This window comes from Eleutherodactylus coqui, chromosome 8 (genome assembly GCF_035609145.1).
Source record: "Eleutherodactylus coqui strain aEleCoq1 chromosome 8, aEleCoq1.hap1, whole genome shotgun sequence".
Taxonomy (NCBI): Eukaryota; Metazoa; Chordata; class Amphibia; order Anura; family Eleutherodactylidae; genus Eleutherodactylus; species Eleutherodactylus coqui.
This window is the reverse complement of record NC_089844.1, coordinates 15,953,334-15,974,788: the sequence shown is the minus strand read 5'-3', so window position 1 is coordinate 15,974,788 and position 21,455 is coordinate 15,953,334. Positions and strand designations below refer to the sequence as shown.

Here is a 21,455-nt window from a genome sequence, read left to right as displayed (position 1 = left end):
TCTAGCACGCCGTAACGCGTCGCATATTGTTCCGCAAGTATTGCCTGTTTTATGAGGCTGTGACCTCTGATTGTACTAATAAATGTTTTTTGCTTCTAATCTGGAACTGACCGTTGAAATCTTTTAAGAAAATCGGTCTTTTTCTATGTGAAGCAGCGCACAATTACCGTTTTTTTCTGTCTTTACCTATCCTACACATAGGCCATCAATAGTTTACAACTGGACAGCCCCTTTAAAGGTGGGACAAAGGAGGGGGAGGGGGGAAAAGGTCAATAAAAATTTTAAACAACACTGTTAAGGAATGGTTATTGGTTGCGAACATTAACCCTTCCCAAGATTGAGCTCTAATAAGTCGTGTATGTAATCCACGAGCCATGCATCTCACTGAGACAAAAGGAGAGAGGACAGGCGGATGGCCACTGATGGGTTAAACACAAAGGACGTTGCCTTTAAATAACACATCGACGTTGTGATACATATCTATCTATATATATATATATATATAAAAAGTTGGTTTGATTTATTATTAAAATTGCTTTAGTGTTTTGTTTTTGCAAACGTATAATTTAATTTCCGAGCCGGTGGAACTGAGGTATCGCTTGTTGAGGGAGGTTAAAGGATGCCTGGAAGCCTCTTTAAAATGTCCCACGTTAAAAAATTTTTTTTTCCTTTTTTTTTTTAACCTTTTTCTCGGTTTCTTTACATAGAACAGCAGCACAGGGAACATTCACAAGCTGTGTCATATTGGCATTACAATAGTCATCGATAGAAACACAACAGCAAATGCGATAAAAACTGTTTTTACCCTTTTTTTTCTTAAATCTGAAAATGAAATGCTTCGATTAAAAAAAAAAATCTTGGTATGATATATATATACACATATAGGGGTACGTGTGTATATATATATTTGTACATATATATATATTTATAGCAGTAGTTCACTCAAGGTTTTTCAGTCTCTTCTGACAATTTACAAAAACTGCCGTCGGCTAATTATCCAGAGAGCGACAGATCCGCAGAGGTCCGGGTTTTCTTCATATTTTTTATTCATTCCTTTAAAATATTATCATTTCTTTTTCCTCTTAAGTTTTTCACAGATCCGTTTCCGGGTCACGTGGAATGAAGTAAGTCTGGCTGCGTCCTTGTCTGAAGGACGGTTTGCAATAAAAGACCAACCGTTCGAGAAAAAACAAAAAAAAGGCAAAGTCGTTCCTTTAGCTTATAGCAGCTCCGAGTTCTGTTGGTCAAGTGCAAGTATCATAGACTCGACTCCTTGGGTGGGAAGTCCACGTTTGTCACCATGGTAACCACTGTGACAATGTCCTCTGTTGTGATAATATTTGTAAGTCTTTGCATCTGGATAATCCGCTCCTCCACGCAGCCCGCCGATAACCGCGCTTCTGCGTCGTGATCCCAGCACTCCTCTATCGTTTCACAGAGCATCGCCAGCCCCTAGAGAGAGGGGAGAAGGGTCAGTGTACCCGAGATGACACATGGTGAACCCTAAACTATGGCCGGTCATTAGGATGGATGCACATAACCCTCAGCTGGACTCGTTAGTCGCAGGGATAACACATGGCTGGACAGCAGCAGAACGGCAGACTGTGCGCTTATGAGACGGTCCCAGTGTATATGTTAAAGGGAACTCATCACCTTTAAGCCCCATAAACTAGGTGAGGGAACAGGAAGTCTGGGAAGCTGCCTTTCATACTAACTGGGTGCCCCTTTTATGCTCTGTCCCCGTGAAGTTAACGTGCAAACAGCCCAACTCCGTACACGCACGCTCCCATAGAGACGAGAGTGTGCACACAGTGTGTGTATATTCTATCTATATCTAGATCATCTATATCCTATCTATATCTATATTATATATCTATATCTATATCTATATATATATATATATATATATATATATATATATATATCACTGTGTGCACGCGCAGATTTCTGGGGGGCACAGCGCTGGAGTGGGGCACTAAGTAGGAAACAGCTCCCAAGACTCCCCCGTTCCTTTAGCTTTGAGCCCTGTGACTTAGTCTATGGGGCTAAAAGGTGAGTACAGGCTGTGTTTTGTTTTTGTTTGTTTTTTTAAGTACTCCAGGTTGCTCCCCCAAGCCACCCAAGTGCCATAATGCAGCATGTAGACGTAGGAACTGTCTTATGCAGCGCCTTAATGATGAAACTGCACTCCACTCTTGGATGCCTGTTCATCACAAAACCTTCACACCGACACTTCAGATGCTGCACAGTTGGTCTTCAGTCTCTTTTGTGCAAGTCTAAGACTAAAGGCCCATTTACACGGAGCGATGATCGCTCAAAGGACAGTGACAGCTTTGTGCGATCATTTTGCATAAACTATTAGTTGCTATTAAGTAGCTGAGTAGCTACTTAAGTGTGTAAATGAAGCCTTAGCTGAAAGCAGTTAATAGCCAGAGGGCTCTTATCTGCATTCAGTTCCTTTGTTCTCCAGCGGGAAACAATGCTATCAGCACTCCCCGTGGAGAACTGCTGATAATAGTGAAGGACAATTTTTAGGTTGGACTGAACGTAACAATTAGCTAGCAGTGCATAAAAAAAAAAAAAAGACACGCTGACCGCGCGTTTAGATGCAACGATTATCGCTAAAACAAATCGCTTTTTAGCGATTTTTGAGCAATCATCTCTTTGTGTAAATGGGCCTTAACATTGAGGCTTCCTTCCAGTCGACGGCAGATGATGCATGATCGGAGTGGTCAGTGAGGATGTCGTGTGATGGACAGGCGGGATGAATTCCTCTTCAATAAAGTGCTGGGTAAGACAATTCCCACCCTACATGTTACATTATAACACTTGCAAATGGCTCTCATTCAGCAGTTGGAGACCAAAAGTCTGTCTCTTCCGGACACTATATGGTGGCATACCGAAAGTGCAGCAGACAGGGCTTTCCTATACAAAGTGCAGTGTGATATAAGATTTTGTTTTCAATGCCACTGCGTCCATAACAAACCTCTATTGAACATATGTACCCTAAGTATATACACCTGACGATAAGCTTAATAATAGGGCACCATTAGGATGTGTTCTCAAGTGGCAGATTTTCCACAGCACATCTGTCCCCCTCAACTTCACGTCACCGCTGTAATTGGAGGTGAAATTTAAATTAACAAATAGATAATGGTGCCAATTTTGGTGCAGAAAATCTGTAGCTAATCTGCCACGTGTGAATATAGCCATGGAGAGATGTGCAGTGTAGCATGCCCTGTATCATCCTAGATGGGGCCTTCATACACAATGCACTAAGAACAAGCTCCATCCTTTCTAATACAATGACCCGGCCCCCTCATGGAGACGACGATGGACTTACTGCGTGTTTCTGCCAACATTCCCTTAAAATTGGCCTTTTCTTTTTATGTACAACCACTTCCTGCATGTCCTCCAAAGACGGGTGCTGCCCAACCTCCTCCTCAAACGGTAACATGTACTCATCCACAGGACCTACATAGAAACCACAATTATTTGACGAAAAAGTTTCAGAACTTGTTCTTCTACAATTACACATTTATAGCAGCTGCTGCAACGTTCTGAGTGTGGATGTCAAGGAGTCTGTACTCACCATCAGATGCCGTGCACCGCGCTGCCAGTTCCCAAAGAACTAAGCCGAATGCATACATGTCTATCCTCAAGAAGGCGTCCCTCTGGAAATTTATAGCACCCTCTAGCACCTCTGGGGCCATATACCTCCTAGTGCCCACCTGGAGGAGGAAAGCTGCACATTAGAAAGGACTAAAGCGTTACATAGTAACATGGTATATTGGGCTGAATGCAAACAATGTCCATCTAGTTCAGCCTGTTTCAAACCCCCCTTTCTTGATGGTCCAGAGGAAGGCAAAAAAAGAAAAACAAAAACGAACCAATTTAGCTCATTTGGAGGAAAAAAAATTCCTTCCCGACTCCATAATGACAGCCAGAGTAATCCATGGATCAATATTTGAGATAAACAACCCCGCTGGTCACCTAATGTCTATATCCTGTAATATCCTTCCGCTCTAGAAAAACATCTAGTCCCTCTTAAACTCCTCTATGGATTTTGTCATCACCGCGTCCTCAGGCAGAAAGTTCCACAGTCTCACTGCTCTTACAGTAAAGAACCCCCTTCCATATTGGTGATTAAACCTGCTTTCTTCTAGACGTAGAGGATGCCCTCGTTACCGTCGCAGTCCTGAGTTGTCAGAGTCCATCCTGTCTCACTGCAGGCAATATGGGGTCTCTACGGGTAGATTTGATCCAGACACTTACCTGGCCATGAGTATCACCAGCTGATTTACCCGCTTCGAACTTCAATGCGAGGCCAAAGTCCGCTAAACATGCTGTCAGGTTGTTTTTCAAGAGTATGTTTTTGCTCTTGATATCCCTTTAGGATGAAAAATAAGATTCAATGACCTGGATCTGAGGACAAAGGGAAGTCACAAAACAATAGGGATGATGAAATGCGCACCTGTGAGCTATGGCGGGTTTATGCCCGTCCTTTAGACCTGGGATATCTTCATGGAGGTACGCCAGACCCCTGGCCATCGTTTCAGCAATGTGGTAGAGTTCATTCCAAGTGACCACATTCGCCTTGAGAAAGTCTGTGAGTGAACCCTTTGGGACAGAAAGGTATAGTAATTTGTTAAAGGGGTTGTGCCGTGCAGAAAACCCATTTTCACACATCCCATTGGGTAATCCTGGGTTAACAGAGGGGGTCCTCTTGACTAGAGTGGGTTATACAGTACGTCTCTCCCTCTGGGGAAACCTTTCTGCACTCCAATACACAGGTAAGATTGACGTGAATGGACGCTGTAATACTTCATTTCTGATGTGGTGGCGCTGATAGGTTGTCAATTTCCGATCAGTGGGGTCCAACTGAGACTTCAGCAGCTTTTCTCCCACACTGCCCCTCCCTAACCAGTGTTCTATTCTCCAGCCCAATCAGACAACAATGATGGGACTACCCGTTAACCCCTTTTTTCATTTTTGGATTTTCCTCCACACTTAAAATATAACTCTTGTTTATCCATCAACTTAGCGGTCTGCGGTTTGTCTGTTGTGGGACAAGTTGTATTTTTCATTGGTTCTATGCAGTTTTATTCCATTTCATAATGTTCTGAAAAACTGGAGTGAAATGGGAAAAAAGTGCAATCCCATCACCTTGGGGAGGCGGGCCTTCTTTCTACGGCGTACACACCGCAACAAAAATGACGGAACGTTATTCCGTGGGTCAGAACAATTACACACAATTCCACATTTTTGTAGTTTTTTTTTTTTTTGCAGCAGTACTATTAATAAAATATTTAATTTAATTTAATTAATTTAAAATGATTAAAAAGTTGTATTTTTTTCTTGGTGACAGTGACGCAAAAAAAGCACAATTCTTACACGGTTTATTTTTTACCTGACAAAGGTTCACTGCGCGAGATACATAATGCGTTACTTTGATAGATCAGACTTTGATGAACGTAGTGTCACCATATGTGGTTTGTTTGCTTAATTTTTTTTATTATAGATATGGGAAAAGGTTTTTTTTTTTTTTTAAACATTAAGGCTGGATTCACACTGGGCGGATTTGCGCGGAAATTCCGCGTGGAATTTCGCTGCGGCAAATCCGCCTGCGGCCACTAATCTCGGGATTGGCCAGCCATGTGGACGAGATTTCTCAGAAATCTCGTCCACACGGGATGGCCAATCCGCAGCAGTAAGTCAGGCTGGAACCGCGGCTGCAGCGACTATTTTTTTAAAATTTCCGCCGCGGCCGTGCTCTCCTCTATGGGAGCGCCGGCCGCAGCGGAAGAGCGAGCGGCCGGGGCGCTGCAAAGCCGCCGCAGGTTTTTCTGCGGCGGTTCTGCCGGCGGAATCTCACGGTTTTTGCTGCGGCCAAACAGCAGGATTTCGCCCAGTGTGAACCCAGCCTTATTAAACTTGTTTTTTTTAATAATTAAGACTCCTTAATTAACTCCTTTTCACTTTTTTAGTACCCACAGGGGACCTGAACATGTGATCATCTGATAGCTCAAAGTATAATGCAATAGCATAGTATTACATTATACTGCATTCTCACAGGCAGTCTATCAAGACATGCCATAGGTATGGCTAGATAGGCAATCAGCCACGGCTACTCTGGGGGCCCTTCAGAGGCTGATCATGGCTGTTGCAGGTGGGTGTCCGCTGTCAGACAGCCAGCACCTGCCGTGTGGGGCGAATTGGCTACCAATCCTGCTCCATACAAACTCGGCATGCCCAGGATGCAAATGTACACCCTGGGGCGGCACCAACTGGCTGCAGGGAGACTCAACATGCAGTGTGGACAGAGTCCCCATTTACCTTGTCGTGGAAAGCACTTATCAGCCACAGATCAGTGTCCAGGTTGGTGCCACGCTTCTCTGCGCCAATGAACTGCAGGATATTTTCATGCTTCATCCCAGGCAGGCTGTAAATTTCATATTCGTTCTGCCAAGATAACTTGTCCTGCACAGTGAAAGCATGCAGGCATTTATTAGGACATCACAACAGTAACGCAATTATTTGCATATTTTTTTTGTCAGAGCGTTAAAATTAAAAACATCCTGACATTTCTTGTGCAAGCAGCGCCTCTGCAGACCTGTCTCCATGGTAACAGATCACAAACTACCTCTGTAGTTGGATTCTGCAGTCATACAACTTTATATTCATCCCCTCATCTTGCAAATATATGTTTTACAGGTTAACAACAAGCATCGGGGACAGAGAGCGGACAATATGACAGACAGGCGCTGCAGACACAGACGAAAAGATTTCTAATAAAAATCACATGCAACACATTGTGTCGTTTTCGCAAGTGGGGGGGGGGGGGGGGGGGGAGGTGTTGCAAGATGTATATAACCGGTAAACACTTCAGGACCAGGGACCTCATTTTGTCATTCCCGCCTTTCAAGAGCCATAACTATTTAAAATCAGTGCCATAGTCGATATTGTTCTTGCAGAACAAGGATTTTTTTTTTAGGTTACCATTTACTGTACTTTATAATGCATGGCGGAATTTAAAAAAAAAGTTTTGGAGCAGGGGGAAAAGTTTTTTTAATTGCGCTTTTTTGGGGGGGGGGGGGGGGGGGGGGGCTCCGTGAAGTCAGTTTATTGCGGAGTGAGCCATACTTAGTATTATTTTGAGAAGTGTCTTTTTGAAGACTTTTTATTCAAAACTTCTTAATAGCTGGGATACAAAAAAAAAAAAAGGAAATCCTAAATTACAATTGTTAATCTATTTAACGACCTTCACTGTGCGGGATAATGATTTTACTAGTTAATATAATCTTTATTTGTATAGCGCCAACTTATTCCGCAGTGCACTTATTTACATGCACAGAGATAGCAAATGTCTCTACTGATTAGGTTTTTATGGGGAAAAATGTAAAAAAGGTTTAAATTTTTTTTTTTTTGTCTAAAAAATAAAAATTACAATTTTTTTAGTCCACACAGGGGGCTTAAACTTGTGATGATTTAATCGCTTTTGCTATATACTGGAACACTTATGCATTGCAGTAGTGATTTTTTTATGTTGCCCATCAGGCCCTGCTACACACCTGGCTTGATACATATGCATGGCAGCCCAGGAAGCTTTCAGTAGGCTCTGGGTTGCCATGCTAACCCATCAACATCCCCCAATTACATTGCAGGCGATGATGGGGAGTAAGAAAGGGTCCCCCTTCTTTAACTGTTTACAAGTGTGGTTAGCTTTAACCGTGCCACATAAAGCATAAACTGCCACGATCAGAGCAGATGTCAGCAACAGCTAATAGCCGCCGAGTATGTGGCGGACGCGATTCGTGAGCCCGTGCCATACACCCTTAACATTAATTAGGCAGTCTTGAAGTTGTTAAATCATCTTAGAACCTGGTAGACATCTGCCTTCATAGGATCACACAACGCCCCGTTCTATACATTGATATAGCATTAGGGCGGGTTTCTATATCTTCCACTGCCGTCTGACACGTTGGGTGATGGAGAAGTGCAGAGACTTACAGTAAGACATTCGAGTCTGAGGTCCTGGAATGAAGCATCAAGTAGGAACACGCAGGACATACCTGTATGGGGAATATCTTGACAGCTACCAGTTCACTTAATAATTGTGCTTTCCACACGCAGCCAAACCTCCCGCGAGCTTTCACCTCCAGCAATTGAAGAGGCTTCAACCCCAGCAGAGGGGATGGCGGAGGGGGTCCCGGATCCTGCAAGAGACACAAACCAGTCGGTAAAATCCTGGATTAGAGCCACAATAAGTCAATAAACTGCTGGCAACGACATGCAGAACCTACGCTGCAAAGCACACAGTCTGCGCCCGTCTTCATCACAGTGAGGCGCTCAAGAGCACTTCCACCCAAAATGCAAAACCTCCAAAGTCTCAAGTTTATGCCCAAGTGCTGTAGTTATCCTTTAATAGTTAGAAATCTTCAATAGATGTGCAAAAAGCGACATTCAATATGGCCTGAATCCAGCGAAGTGGCACCAGAATGACACATTTGCCGGATTCATCCCCACATGATATATAGGCAAATATCTACTATCAAGACGTTTGGGGAAACCACCCACCAGCTCCCCAGGGGTGCTACTGGTTGTCACCCAGCTTTCCTAAGAAGAGATGGTCAAGAATAGGACTGAGACGTCTATCTAATGGTAGTTTGAGGTGGAAGTGCTCTTTAAATATATACGGAGTTTGGTAAATATATCGGATAAATTCTGTCCTCTCCCCCCAGGGGGGTAATGGACAACGTGACCTGCCCCTGGACTGCAGAATGTTTTATAGAAAAAAACTAAGAAAAAGAAAGAGTAATCGAATTTCGAAGGAACCTGGAAAACTAAAGCGCTCATTGCTACCTGTAACACAAGCCGCAAGAGAACGTCCATTTTTTACCACAGTGTTTTTAGTTGCAACATTCTGGGATTTCAGACCTGACACAGAGCTCCAAACTACCAGCACAGACACAGTTAGAAGATGGCATATTGCCTGCAATCACCTCTAGGAGTTTACTAAATACCGTATATACCGGCGTATAAGACGACTTTTGAACCCCGAAAAATCTGCTCTGCAGTCGGGGGTCGTCTTATGCGCCGGTAATACAAAAAAAAAAAAAAGTGTAAAAAAAAATAAATTTATTACTCACCTCCCACGGCGTTCTGTCGCGCTCCGGCAGGACGTCGCTCGCTCCGGCAGGCTGTCGCTCGCTCCTTGTCCCCGGCGCAGCATAGCTTTCTGAATGCGGGGCTTGAAATCCCCGCTTCCAGAAAGCTAATACACACGCCGGCAGCCATGACCTCATTGAATGGCTGTGATTGGCTAAAGCACACGTGGCTTCAGCCAATCACACTATTCAATGACATCATTGAATGGGTGTGATTGCTAACACGTGCGCCTTCAGCCAATCACAGCCATTCAATGATGTCATGGCTGCCGGCGTGTGTATTAGCTTTCTGGAAGCGGGGATTTCAAGCCCCGCATTCAGAAAGCTATGCTGCGCCGGGGACGAGGAGCGAGCGACAGCCTGCCGGAGCGAGCGACATCCTGCCGGAGCGCGACAGAACGCCGTGGGAGGTGAGTAATGAATTTTTTTTTTTTCTCCACTGTATACCGGCGTATAAGGTGACAGTTGGGGGGTCGTCTTATACGCCCCGTCGCCTTATACGCCGGTATATACGGTACTGGTTTCCCGAAAATAAGACAGGGTCTTATATTAATTTTTGCTCCAAAATATTTAACTTATTTTACATGTTTAGCTGCCTGGACACTATTTACATTGACTTTTATTAACTGTAACTAGAGCTTCATTTTGGAGTGGGGCTTATGGTTCAAAAATCCTGAAAAATCATTCTGCATCCTCAATCCTGAAAAATAATGCTAGGGCTTATTCTCAGGGTAGGTCTTATTTTCAGGGAAATAGTACTACAGGGGAGAATATATTAAAGGGGTTCCAAGATGGCGGTATTCCCTGTTCATACGTCCAATTAGGATAAGTGAACATTACTGTGGGGGCAGCCTTATTTTCCATAAGGAAGAGTCACTCAGAGCAGCGCCCGTTCCGGCAGACGTTCTGCTCTGCTAGTATTATAGGACAGCCGCTCGTGTGAGTGACTGTCCGGTACTATAACATTTCTCCTGCAAAACGTCAGGCTGGCTGCGGGTTTCTCCAACAGACAACCGTATGTTAAGGGTGCCGAGTCTCACATCCTCAGGAGGGGTTGTGCTCCTTGACTGGAGTCTCCATAGATTCACTGTCACAAACCTTTCAAAAATATTTGGTGTCTATTTTGCTCTCCATGAGCAACAAATTCAAATCTACACCCATGATAAGCGGGAGGCCCCATCTCTCCACTAACCCAAACGACTTTTTGTATAAATAAGTGGTGATAAGAGTGCAAAAAGTTGCAAATTAGCGCAAAACTGGCCACAACTGTAGCGCAGAGGCCTTAAAGGGGGTTCTCTGGGTGTTTTTTTTCCCCCAACAACCAGCCCAGCCTGAAGTACCAAGATATGCTTGTCTTCCCAATAGCTCCCATTGCACCGACATCTTCACTTTCAAGAGCAGGGAGGCAGCGAGGACATCCCAACATCCGGGCATGTGACCGCTGCAGCTAACCATCGGATGAAGTGAACCAGCGATTGGCTACAGCGGTAACAAGACCCCTGGAGCGACGTCAATGGTGGCTCGCTGCACCTGGGAGTGAAGTCCAGCGAGGATTGGGTGCCGGCAGGATGGGAGCAGCAGGGAAGGTTGAGTATATCTTCTTAGGCTATGTTCAGACAGGGCGGATTTGCTGCCCAGAAAACTTCCAGCATTTACGTTAACAGCAAAATCATGTCCACATCTGCAAAAAAATAAAACACACAAAACCCGTGTGGAAATTAAATGGACATGTGCTGCGGAATTTGAATCCACAGCATGTCAATTATAGCAAATAGACTGCAACAGAGGAGCCGAAGTTGGCAGTAAATCTGCAACAGTAGCTGTGGATTTGCCGCAGACTTTCTACATGAAAAACAAACAAATCTACAGCAAAAGCTACACTAAACCCGCAACAGTCGCCACGGATGCAGATTTTCCACGCAGAGTGAACCCACAAAATCTGCACAGTTTGAACATGGCCTTAGGAAGTGTTCACACGTCACAAACGCACCAAAATCTGCAACAAAAACCGGACTGAATCAGCTCCACGAGAACACGCCCGTACGCTGGTACTGCGGTCATTAATAATATCCTCCCTAATTTTTACTTGATTTCATAGTAAACTCCTCATCAACCCCTCCTGACACTTGTTAGTAGTCGCCTTATCTTCTAAGTCTGTGTCTCTATGGGAGATTTGGAGCTCCGGACTACAAACAAAGGAGTTCTGATTACTATTAAAGTGCATGAAGAAATTAATCCGTGCGGATTATTAAACGCATTTAGTTTGCAGCATTGTAGGCCTCCTATACGCTGGGCACGGGTCATCTCCATACATTCCCTGTAACCGCGTGCAAAGCGATGTGTTAGACAGGGTTAGGCTGCTCTGTGCCCGGGTCGCTACATATCCAGCCGGCGGAGTGAGGAAGCTCGCAGGCCGATGCATCTCCGTGTTACAGCAGAAAGGTAAAAACCAACAGATTTGTATCATGCATTAGCGCTGATGTTACGGGCTGTGGAATCAGGTCTCTTACCTCTATCATAATGTGAAAGGCGTGCTTGTGAAGAAAAACACATATGCAAAAGCAATTACTGTCTGCACCTCAGTTACACTTCAGGTCATTTGACATTTCTAAAAAATGCATGTGATTCTCCCCAAATACACAGAAAAAGATAAAATGAAACAAGAGCGGTAAATGACCCCCCCACTGGTAAGTGCAAACACAACACCACACAAGTTCATGTAGAATTCAGCCAAGGCGCAGTTACAATTTTTTAACACAGGAGGGCAGTGCTGTCATAGAAACTTCAGGCTGCAGAGGAGGACACAAGTAGGATGATGCACACAGCAGTCAAGGACGGCTGGTTGTACCTGGGGTCAGGTAGACCTCGCCCTCAAATCCCTACCGCTCTCCCTTGACGGCGCGAATCCAAACCCCTCCTTAGTCTATAAGAAATAGGAAAGACCTCCAAGAGAAAAGTCTCCATGTGTTGCACGGAGCGCCTCCAAGCTGTCGGCCGAATGCTCACTTAAGCTCCCAGCCATCTCACCCGATAACACCAAACACTACTTGGCAAAGCGGATGGTGAAAGAGGAGGGTAAGTATATCAATGGCAGTCATCTGGGCACAGCTCATCTACCTAACAAAATGGGGTACACTGAAACACAGCTGCCCGCTGATCTTACCCCGATGTCTGCCACTGGATGAAAGTCAGGGGGACCCCATAAACATTATTTTGTCAGCCGATCTCATAGGAATCGGCTATTCTTGCCAACACTAAAGGGGATTTCTGGGACTTTACTATTGATGCCCCTTGCTCAGGATGGTTGATTGGCAGAGGTCAGCCGCTAGGGATTAAGCTGCCACATAGCGCTCTTTGTATTGCAGTACTGGGGTTGGTAATGCAGGCACAGCTCCCATTGAGTACAGACGCTACAGTGAGTGCAGCTCTGGGGGATGATACAGGATGTAACTCCGGATCAGTAAAGCCTCTACTGAGGTCATTGCATATGGGCTGCGGGTACCTGCATCATCGCTATGCAACGGCGCAGAAAATACAACACCCCCCCCCCCCCTCCAAAAAAAAAAAACCTGCACTGCGCATGACTTCCTGCGATCCTCCTCGGTCATACACGATACAGTTATTTGCCGTACGTAGGGTCACCTAAGTGAGTGATTTTCTAGAGATGCAATTATGACAGTCACACGACTAGTCGTCTATCACATTCGTAAAGGATAAGAAACAGACTCTCCCCTAGAACACTGCGCCGCTGACAGGGAGACGCATTCTATAACACTTAGGAGCCGCTGCTCTCCCAGCAGCTCTTACATACCGGATCGTCGCTGTGGCTGTTTAAGGTTTGCTACTATTATTCTCCGATACAAATTAGTTTTGTGTGTGAATTCAGCTGAGATCGGCAGTCGGAGAGTTACTCTGATCCAATAACCTTAATGCTCCTTGGTTTTGCCTCGCACGTCCCCTTTGTCAGATTACAGGGGCTTGGGGTTTTCGGTTTAGCCTACTCAGCAGTCTCTTATTGACAGAAGATGCTGGTAGTATTGATACAGACGGTCTCACTGAGCAGATCTGTTCACTACTACAAGCAGCCATAAAATCTATTCTATACAGTCTAAAAGGTCATTATCCAACTTTAGAGAACCTGCTCAATGTGTGGATGATGCGGCGATAGCTGTACCCTAAAAAAAGGGTGTATCTACCTGCCATCACATTAAAGGGGTTAATTTGGGGGGGATTTATATGCCCCATGGACAATACAGAGGACTCTCTCCTAGTAACCAGAAAGTTGCAGATGACAACTGATTATTGGGGGGGGGGGTCCAACTCCCCATCAGTGGAAAGTGGATGGATAACCCGCAACTAAAATACTACACAGTAGGTAAGAAAGGGTGAAATATTGTACACCAGATATAACGCCACCTTGTGCCCCCATGTTTTATGACCCGGCACGTACCTGTGTAGGGACCAGCACCGGAGGGTAAGCGAGTTTGTGATGACGATACATCCAGAAAGAGATGAGAATAATAACAGCAAATCCCATGATAGGCACCAGAGAATAAAGCAAAGTATTGAATAGGGGCGGCTTTGTTGGAACTGGATTCAAGGTGGCTGCAAAGAAAAAGAGGAATCATCAATACATCACTAAGAATATAAGGAATTTACCCCTCCCCCACCACTGCAAAACAATTCCCAGTATTTAGGGTACTTTTACAAGTAGCTAATCGTTCGGGCAGTTTATACAAAAGTTGTTTTTTTTTTTTTTACAGGATCAGTTTGCTGTACCAGTGAATGTGAGCGATTGAGCTGCGACGTCCAAGATTGGCGTATACACAGTAGAGATGGGTGGATCTGCCCAGAGCAGGAACAGACGGATGGCACATGTGCCCATCATGGACGATGATGCAGTTAACAGCTAGACAACCTCCAAGTCAAAATTGGCTCACTGCTGTATAAAGAACAAATTCCTACTCCCCTTACCTCCTTCACGGTCCCCTGCAGAACTTTTCTTTTGGCTCCAGCAATTATGCTCCATCACAGGAACATGTGACTGCTGCAGCAAATAACGGCTTAGTTATGGCTGCAGAGCTGTCCCTGTAATGTGACATTGCTGGTGGCAGCTGGGATGGGAGCTCCAGGTGACCAGCCGAGGGGAGCATGAATCTGTTTTTCTACGGCACTGAACAAATTTCAATTTAATTTTTTTCTGCCCAGAAAGCATTTTCAATTTTCAAGATCTCTGCTTGCTGACAGGAAATCCACTCTAGCGAATGCCACACACAGATGCCGGACTAGTTACAACATGCATGTCACTGTCATAGATTGCCTCTGGATGTAAGCAATGTTCCACTCGCCTACAGCAAGCAGAGATCTTGCAAATTGGAAGAATTGATTACTAGTATAGGATGTTTATACAACGAAAGCTTTATTGACAAATATTTTCCTGCTAATGACATTTATCCCCAAACCACAAGATAAAAAAAAAATGCCTGAGCAGGATCCCCATTCACTTCTACGAGGTACAATATTTCTCCTTCCCTGAGAAGTGACTAGTGTTGGTCACATGTGTACCGCTGCTCCAGTCACATGAGCATAGATATCGGGATCGCTGGGGGTCCTAGTGGCTGGACTCCAGGTGATCAGACACTTCTCTTCTAAACACAGACTTGGGGATAAAAGGATTTAGCAGGAAAACCCCCTATAATAGCCCCCTCGTTGTGTACATGTGTATTACGCAAAATGGCAACTCACGGTGAGTGACCTCCATCTCCGGGGAATGGAAGAATCGTTCGTTACAAACGCTGCCTTCACAGCAGCAGAAAAACACGTCTGGGTTCTCCTTTCTTTCTATGCAGTCAACCCTGGAAGGAAAAAAATGCTATTATTCATTTATAAATGGCAATCTAAAAGCCAAAGAAAGAGCGACAAGTGCCGCCAACCGCACCTTCAGCACATCGCCTTCCTCCCACTATAGCTCCAAGTGTCCCAAAATAACAAAAAGTACAACTTCCCCTCCTCTGCGGGAGGGATACAGCCTGTACTGCCATTCTCCTGGAGGATTGTTGTGGAGGCGATACAGGAAGTTGCCGGACCGCTGTAGCGTCTCCATTCCGAAGGCCTGGCATCATGGCACCCAGGATGTTGACTGTCAACGCCAGGAGAACAAGCAGTGAACCTGTAGCCTCTGATTGGCTGCAGCTGTCAGGTGACTTCCTGTGACATCTCTACAACAACCATCAAAAAGACCGCAAGGCAACGGCACTGGATCCCCACGGCAGGCGATAGGTAAGTACCGCTTGAACACAAAGTTATAAACCGGTAAGTTATCCAGTATCGAGGCAACCCTTTTAATCTGGAGATCCTCCCACCAGAAAGACTTCTAGAAGTTTCTTTACCTGTCATAACAGCCAATATCGTCCAACCAGCAGCCTTGCTTTAGAATTTCTATGGATCCAGAATTATTCTTCCATGTGGCGAAGCAATGCCGCCTCTTCTCGGGCTCTGCCTGACAGCGCTCGATGCCGCTAACATTCGTCTTATCCTTCTCCCAACTGGCGTTATAATAGATGCATTCCTGGGTCTCCGATCTCCCCAATATGGCTCCTGTAAAACAACAGGAATGAGAAGGATCAGGGTCTGCAAGGGTTAACACACAGGAACATACAGGATGATCTTTTCATTTTAATTAATGACCATTTAATGCAAATACTGAACCGGTTTTACGGGGCGGATTATCTTACGCAGCCAATTACGGTTAGATGACGAGGTTGGTAAACTGCTGCTATGCCGCACGTTTCTCACCAGTCCCAATAGACGGCTGTCCAGTTCTCACTTCATCCATTACTAGTGACCCGCTTACAGGTCTGACCGAACGCCGAGCGAGGGAAAAAGGTCGCACTTCTCATACCCGCAGTGACGTTCTTGCTTTTGATCTTACACATACAATGGAGACAACCTATGTTCTTCCGTAGCAGCGCCTATTCTAGCGGGCACGCTCATACACATGCACGTACCCTCGGCCGCACGTGTTCTCAATAGGAAGCAGAGAATAAGCCGCTGCCAGTGACCCTCAACACTGTACAATGCAATACAACTCACCCATAGAGCTCTCCACAGTGCTGCACCGCCCTCTACCATCTACCACCACCCTGCCAGAGCTCTTCATTCTACTGGTGACCTCAGACAAATGGCCTCCATCATTCCCCCCCACCCCCTCAAACTTCCCTCGAGCTGCACCAGTTCTCTTAAAAACAGAATCCCAGCTCTTATCTATCCATTGATGTAACTGCCTAAAGGGATGTTTTGTGAAGGACACGTATTTTTCTATGGTTCTCTGAAATGCACTAAAACTTTAAAAAATTTCCACGTGGAGTGAAATGGAAAATACACAATTCCGCCATCTTTCGTGGGCGGTCTTATTTTCATGTTTGTACACACGGCAACAAGAATAACCAAAACCTCCTGTTTCTATTGGTACTATTTGGGATTGCATACAACTCTTTGATTGCCACTTATTACATTTGTTTCCTGGAGATAGGGTGACCAAAAAACTAAAGCAATAAAAAGCACAACTGTAGCCCAGGATAAAGTCACGGTATTGCCGCGAGAAACCACAGCGATCGCGCACAGACCACCGATGCAATATTGCTGCTATTTTCTCGCAGTGATATCATGTTGGCCTCTTTCACACGGGCTACAAAATCATCGCTACAAAGTGCATGTATGTGAGGGATGCCTAACGGTCTATTCACATGGGTGAGTTTAATGTACAAGCTTGCAACTGACGGGACTCCCATGAAAAGTCGTCACCCATGCAATTTCTTTCACTGACGAATGGCATGCGTTTTTAAAAGGGGGGGGGGGGGGGGGTGGAATTAAAAATCGCAGCACGCCCTATTTTTAAGCATCAACATTGCTGTGAACGGGTGCATAAAACTAAACATGTGCGCGGCGTGCACGCTCCACTTTTTTCACGGCATCCACTGACTTCATGCAGGCTTTTTTTTTTTTTAAAAGACCTCAATTGGGCGACTTTTTTTCGATGCACATCCCACTTGCCAATAATGTCCAACCGCACTATGGGGATACGGAAGTCTTAAGATGGTCTCAGACAGCTGTGACAGCCAAAACCAGAACCGGGTATCGGTCGATCACAGGGATGGCAGAGAAATGCAGGTAATACACCCACCTCCATTCCTCCAGAGAAAACCAAAGAGTGAGAATCTAAAAAAAAAAAAAAAAAAACGAAATCCAGACAGAACTCTCATACAGACAAGCAGATGGGGTACATCGCAGGGATGACAACTCCCAACATCCACTACTCAGGCTGCAGAAATCTGAGCTATAAACCTAAAGGGGCGCATTATACTACGGACTCCTGCGAGCGGCTCGGAAGGAATTCATTACAATATCTAGAACAAGTCCTCATACTGGGAATATTACCAGAAATGCTATCTAATCGCTGCCCCGGCCGCCCTGCACAAACACTACACCTCTGTGACGTCACTGCTGGCAGCGCCTGTCAGAGCATCTGAGCAGCCGGACACCCACCTCTTCCCTACAGCCCAGCAGTGCGTCGAGGACTATCACTTTGATTTGCACTCTTGGGCTAGTCTCAAAAATGCTGTTTTTTAAATGTGCCGTTTTACAGCGTTTCAGAACGGCGCTTTCAAATGCGTTCAACGTTTTTAAAACGCGCCCCATCATTGCAACGGGGGAGGAGGTGTGTTAAAAAAAGCAATCCATGCTGAAAAATAGAACAGACCGCGGTTGATTTAGCAGGCGTTACAAAAGCCACGCTATAAGGCTCGTCTGAGGAGCCCCGCTAAAATCAAAGATTTTAGCGGGCGTTTCAAACAAACAATAATTGCTGTTTAAAAAAAAAACGCCGCCTGTGAGAAATTCATGCAAAATTTGTGTTACGAGATGCACAGAACACGCACGATTTGAACCATATTCCTTTGAATGGGGAAAGGCACGAGCAATTTTTTCCCCCGCCTTGCATAGCCCATTGTTTTCAATTGGGCCGGCAAAGCATCGCTACTTCCCGGAAGTAATGCGAGGCGTTTTTAACACAATTGTTTTTCATTACCTGATATCGCAATTACCCGTGTGAAATTAGACTTAAGCCCCATTTACACACACGGATGATCGCTCAAAATCCGTCAGAAACTGACAGTTTTGAGCGATCATTTTGCATAGGTACTAATGGGCTATTCAGCCCATTAGTAGCTAACTAGCTTCATTTGCATGTATTTAGAGAATGGCAGGCGGTCTGTTCTCTAAATACATCCCCATTGTTTTCCAGTGGGACAGCTGTGGAAAGAATGTTAACTCCGTGATGGACAAAAAGTGCATAGTAAATGGACAATGAGCACACATTTACATTTACACTCAGAAGGTGGCTTTTGAGTGAAAATCATTGTAGGTAAAAGGGCCTCTAGAGTTCATTCACACAGATGTATGCAGTGTTTTCACACAAGAAGTCTGTACATAGTCGTTGCGTACTTGGGCGGAGGGGGCTCTAGTAGCTTTAATAGTAAATATTACACCGCACTCACGTACACATGGCATAGAATGTGATGGCGATGCATTTTACCTACTAAAGGAAATAAGGGGTGATATCGCCCCAAAATAGGACCCGCTACAAGAGAGAACTCACGTCTCTGCACCAATTTAGACAACTAGGCCTAGTATTTTTCTGCCCGCTCCATGTATGACATTTTTGGATATCTGCAGCCCACATTTAAATACAAGTCAAACGCGTTTTGCTCGGAGGGAGCAGCCAGCACCTCCTTCCAGTGGAGGCGAGGAACACCCTGCACCTTCCTTCAAGAAACCAGTAAATCAGGATGGCGAGGAGAACTAACCAACGAGTCACCAGCGCACACCATTATCCAGGTCACAGCGATGCCAGAACGTCAGGGGCTGTGAGCTAAAAACACGGACTGCAGGGCGACGCAGCGCTAATCCAACGTGAGCGACATCAATCAGGAATCACTACAACACCGGGCCGGAACACCCGACTAAATAACCTTAAGACCAACATCCCACTCCTTTACTGTAACTAGTTAACCCCTTCAGTCATGTCCTGGGCGGGCAAGAGTTGTACGGAGCTGAATTGGTTGCTGATCCCCCTTCATACACAGCGGATGACGGCTGTGTTTGACAGCTGACCCCCTTCAGTCCACAACAGCTGTGATCAGTGTGAATGCTGATCATACCTGTTAACCCTTTAAATGCCCCGATTAGTGTTTAGGTCAAACTTGTCAATTTTTGGAACCCCCAAAATAGAGCTTTCCAACCGAATTACCACAAAGCACCCTATAAAATAGGCTTACATTAATTTCAGTTCCATGGCGGTCGCCCACCGATATAGAGATTTCTATTTTTCTGTGCCGCCATGAAAGAGAAACAAATGGCACGACAAAACCATGAAAGCACAGGAGCGATGGTCCGCAGGACGGCTGTCCGGCACTTATGCAGTCGAGTCGTCCCATAAGGGTACCTTTGGGCCATAAAATCAGTTCTGACACGGAGGATGTAAATGCTTGTGCTGGGTATAAATATGCACCATCTTTCTGGTGGGTCATGGTATTACAGGTGTTCAGTGGCATCTGTCGCCATCACACATAGCGCCCCATGGCAAGAGCCCCCCACATGCGAGCAGCAGCTCTCCCTCCGCAGGTCGTGAGGATTACACCCCCGCCTCGCTCAATTCTATTGTCATCTGGATCAACGCTTCCTCCAAGGCTTCCTGTGCTGAGCGATCGTAGGCCAAACCAGGACACACGGAAAGCGTGGCGCACGTTTTACTACTATTAACCCCTTCAGGAAAGTACACAACCACTAAGTCGCTGCAAACCTGCCAAGATAAGAAGACGGAAGATGTTAAGCTGCAACAAGCAGGCCACTAAGAGAAAACTCGCTGCTGCCTCAAGGAACCTCCTAACAAACCCCTTGGATTCCTGGACACAATGGCAGCTCTGCTTCATCTGGATTTGTAGCCACGTCATTAATGCTCTGGCATTTACCGACTACAAACATGGCAGGGATCTCTGGATGGAGCACACCGCACTCTGCTACATCCGCACAGCTTCAAGGTTCTGACCTCTATATAGGACAATGATTACAACTTCCCGGCTGCGGGGAGACGAGGCGAAGCGTAAACTTACACTAAAACAGCGCACAAATCTGTAATGTTCGGCGCTCAGGAGAAAGGATCAAAGCGACACAGAATGCAGACATGGAGTCTAGACCGGCGTCTACTGGAAAGCGGCCGCGGAGTATGGAAAACAACATGTGCGCATCGCATTAACCACGCTGCCGATCGCTTGCATATACTGCATACGTCCCACCTTTACCTCCATCTCCGGCAGCCTCGGAATATGTATAGGAACCATTGATCGATCTCTGATGGCAGACATGAAGGAGCCGGGGAGACACAGACGGAGGAAGGAAGCCCGAACTATACAGTAAATGTCTTCTATATGTGATCCGGCTGACCGGACCGACACCAGACAGAATCAGCATAATTATACAGATCCAGCAAAGCTTAACTTGACATCTAACACACCAAAGGCAACAGAAGTCGAGGCTCGCTGTGTCTGTACATTTAACCGGCTGCATGTCAAGCTAAACGTCGCTGCATTTGTATATTATATATAAAGAAGACAATCTCCCCTTCATCATACACAATTTTTTTAATCCAGCATCAGATAGTCCAGAACAGAGCTGCTGAGAATTCTGGATTGTTGGACGCCCTCATATTGTCCGACAATACCTTTTTCCGGTTTGACTCAAAGCCTTTTAAAGGAGTTTTCCAGGCAGAAACAATGGATAACCTATCCTCAGTCATCAATAATCGCTAGGGTCCCGCGCGCTCCAAATCCCCAGCAATTAGCTAACCGGCCCGTTGTCAGTTCTGCAGGGCCGGACATCACAGGGGACAAGACTATTGGACCTCCTGTCCACAGGCGAATTGTAATTGCGTTTCCCGCGGCAACAATCCGATCGCGGGGAACGCAATGAACAATCTCCATAGCTTTGCTATGGAAAGCACAGGCCCCCTGTCCACGAGCGGTGAATCATTGTGATTCTCGGCTCACGGCCGGCGAATCGCAGCATGCTGCAAATTGCGGCGATTCTCCGAGTTGAGTCTATTTGTCAGATAGGCTCACCATGGAGATTAGTCTGCGGGCAGAGATCCATCGCGGGAGTTTGCAACGCCCGTGGATAGGCGGCCTTATACTTCCGCCTCCAACAGTGTGGTTGGACGTGAAAGTGTAATAGGAG

General features: G+C 45.6%; 1 protein-coding gene across 2 annotated transcripts in view; it reads right to left on the bottom strand.

The window, feature by feature from the left end:
• Positions 1 to 784: 784 nt before the first annotated feature.
• Positions 785 to 21,455, bottom strand: part of ACVR2A (activin A receptor type 2A) — a 52,251-nt gene continuing 31,580 nt past the window's right edge. Inside the window, exons 2-12 of one of the 2 annotated variants that reach the window (XM_066575183.1) lie at positions 15,557 to 15,764; positions 14,913 to 15,022; positions 13,618 to 13,772; positions 11,678 to 11,701; positions 8,073 to 8,216; positions 6,337 to 6,480; positions 4,475 to 4,620; positions 4,276 to 4,390; positions 3,593 to 3,731; positions 3,344 to 3,474; positions 785 to 1,452 (exon numbers count right to left, since the gene is read on the bottom strand). In XM_066575183.1, coding sequence (XP_066431280.1) covers positions 1,258 to 1,452; positions 3,344 to 3,474; positions 3,593 to 3,731; positions 4,276 to 4,390; positions 4,475 to 4,620; positions 6,337 to 6,480; positions 8,073 to 8,216; positions 11,678 to 11,701; positions 13,618 to 13,772; positions 14,913 to 15,022; positions 15,557 to 15,764 — 1,511 coding nt within the window. In that variant the 3' untranslated portion in view covers positions 785 to 1,257. The remainder of the gene's footprint in view (positions 1,453 to 3,343; positions 3,475 to 3,592; positions 3,732 to 4,275; positions 4,391 to 4,474; positions 4,621 to 6,336; positions 6,481 to 8,072; positions 8,217 to 11,677; positions 11,702 to 13,617; positions 13,773 to 14,912; positions 15,023 to 15,556; positions 15,765 to 21,455) is intronic. The other variant, XM_066575184.1, reaches the window with a different exon arrangement.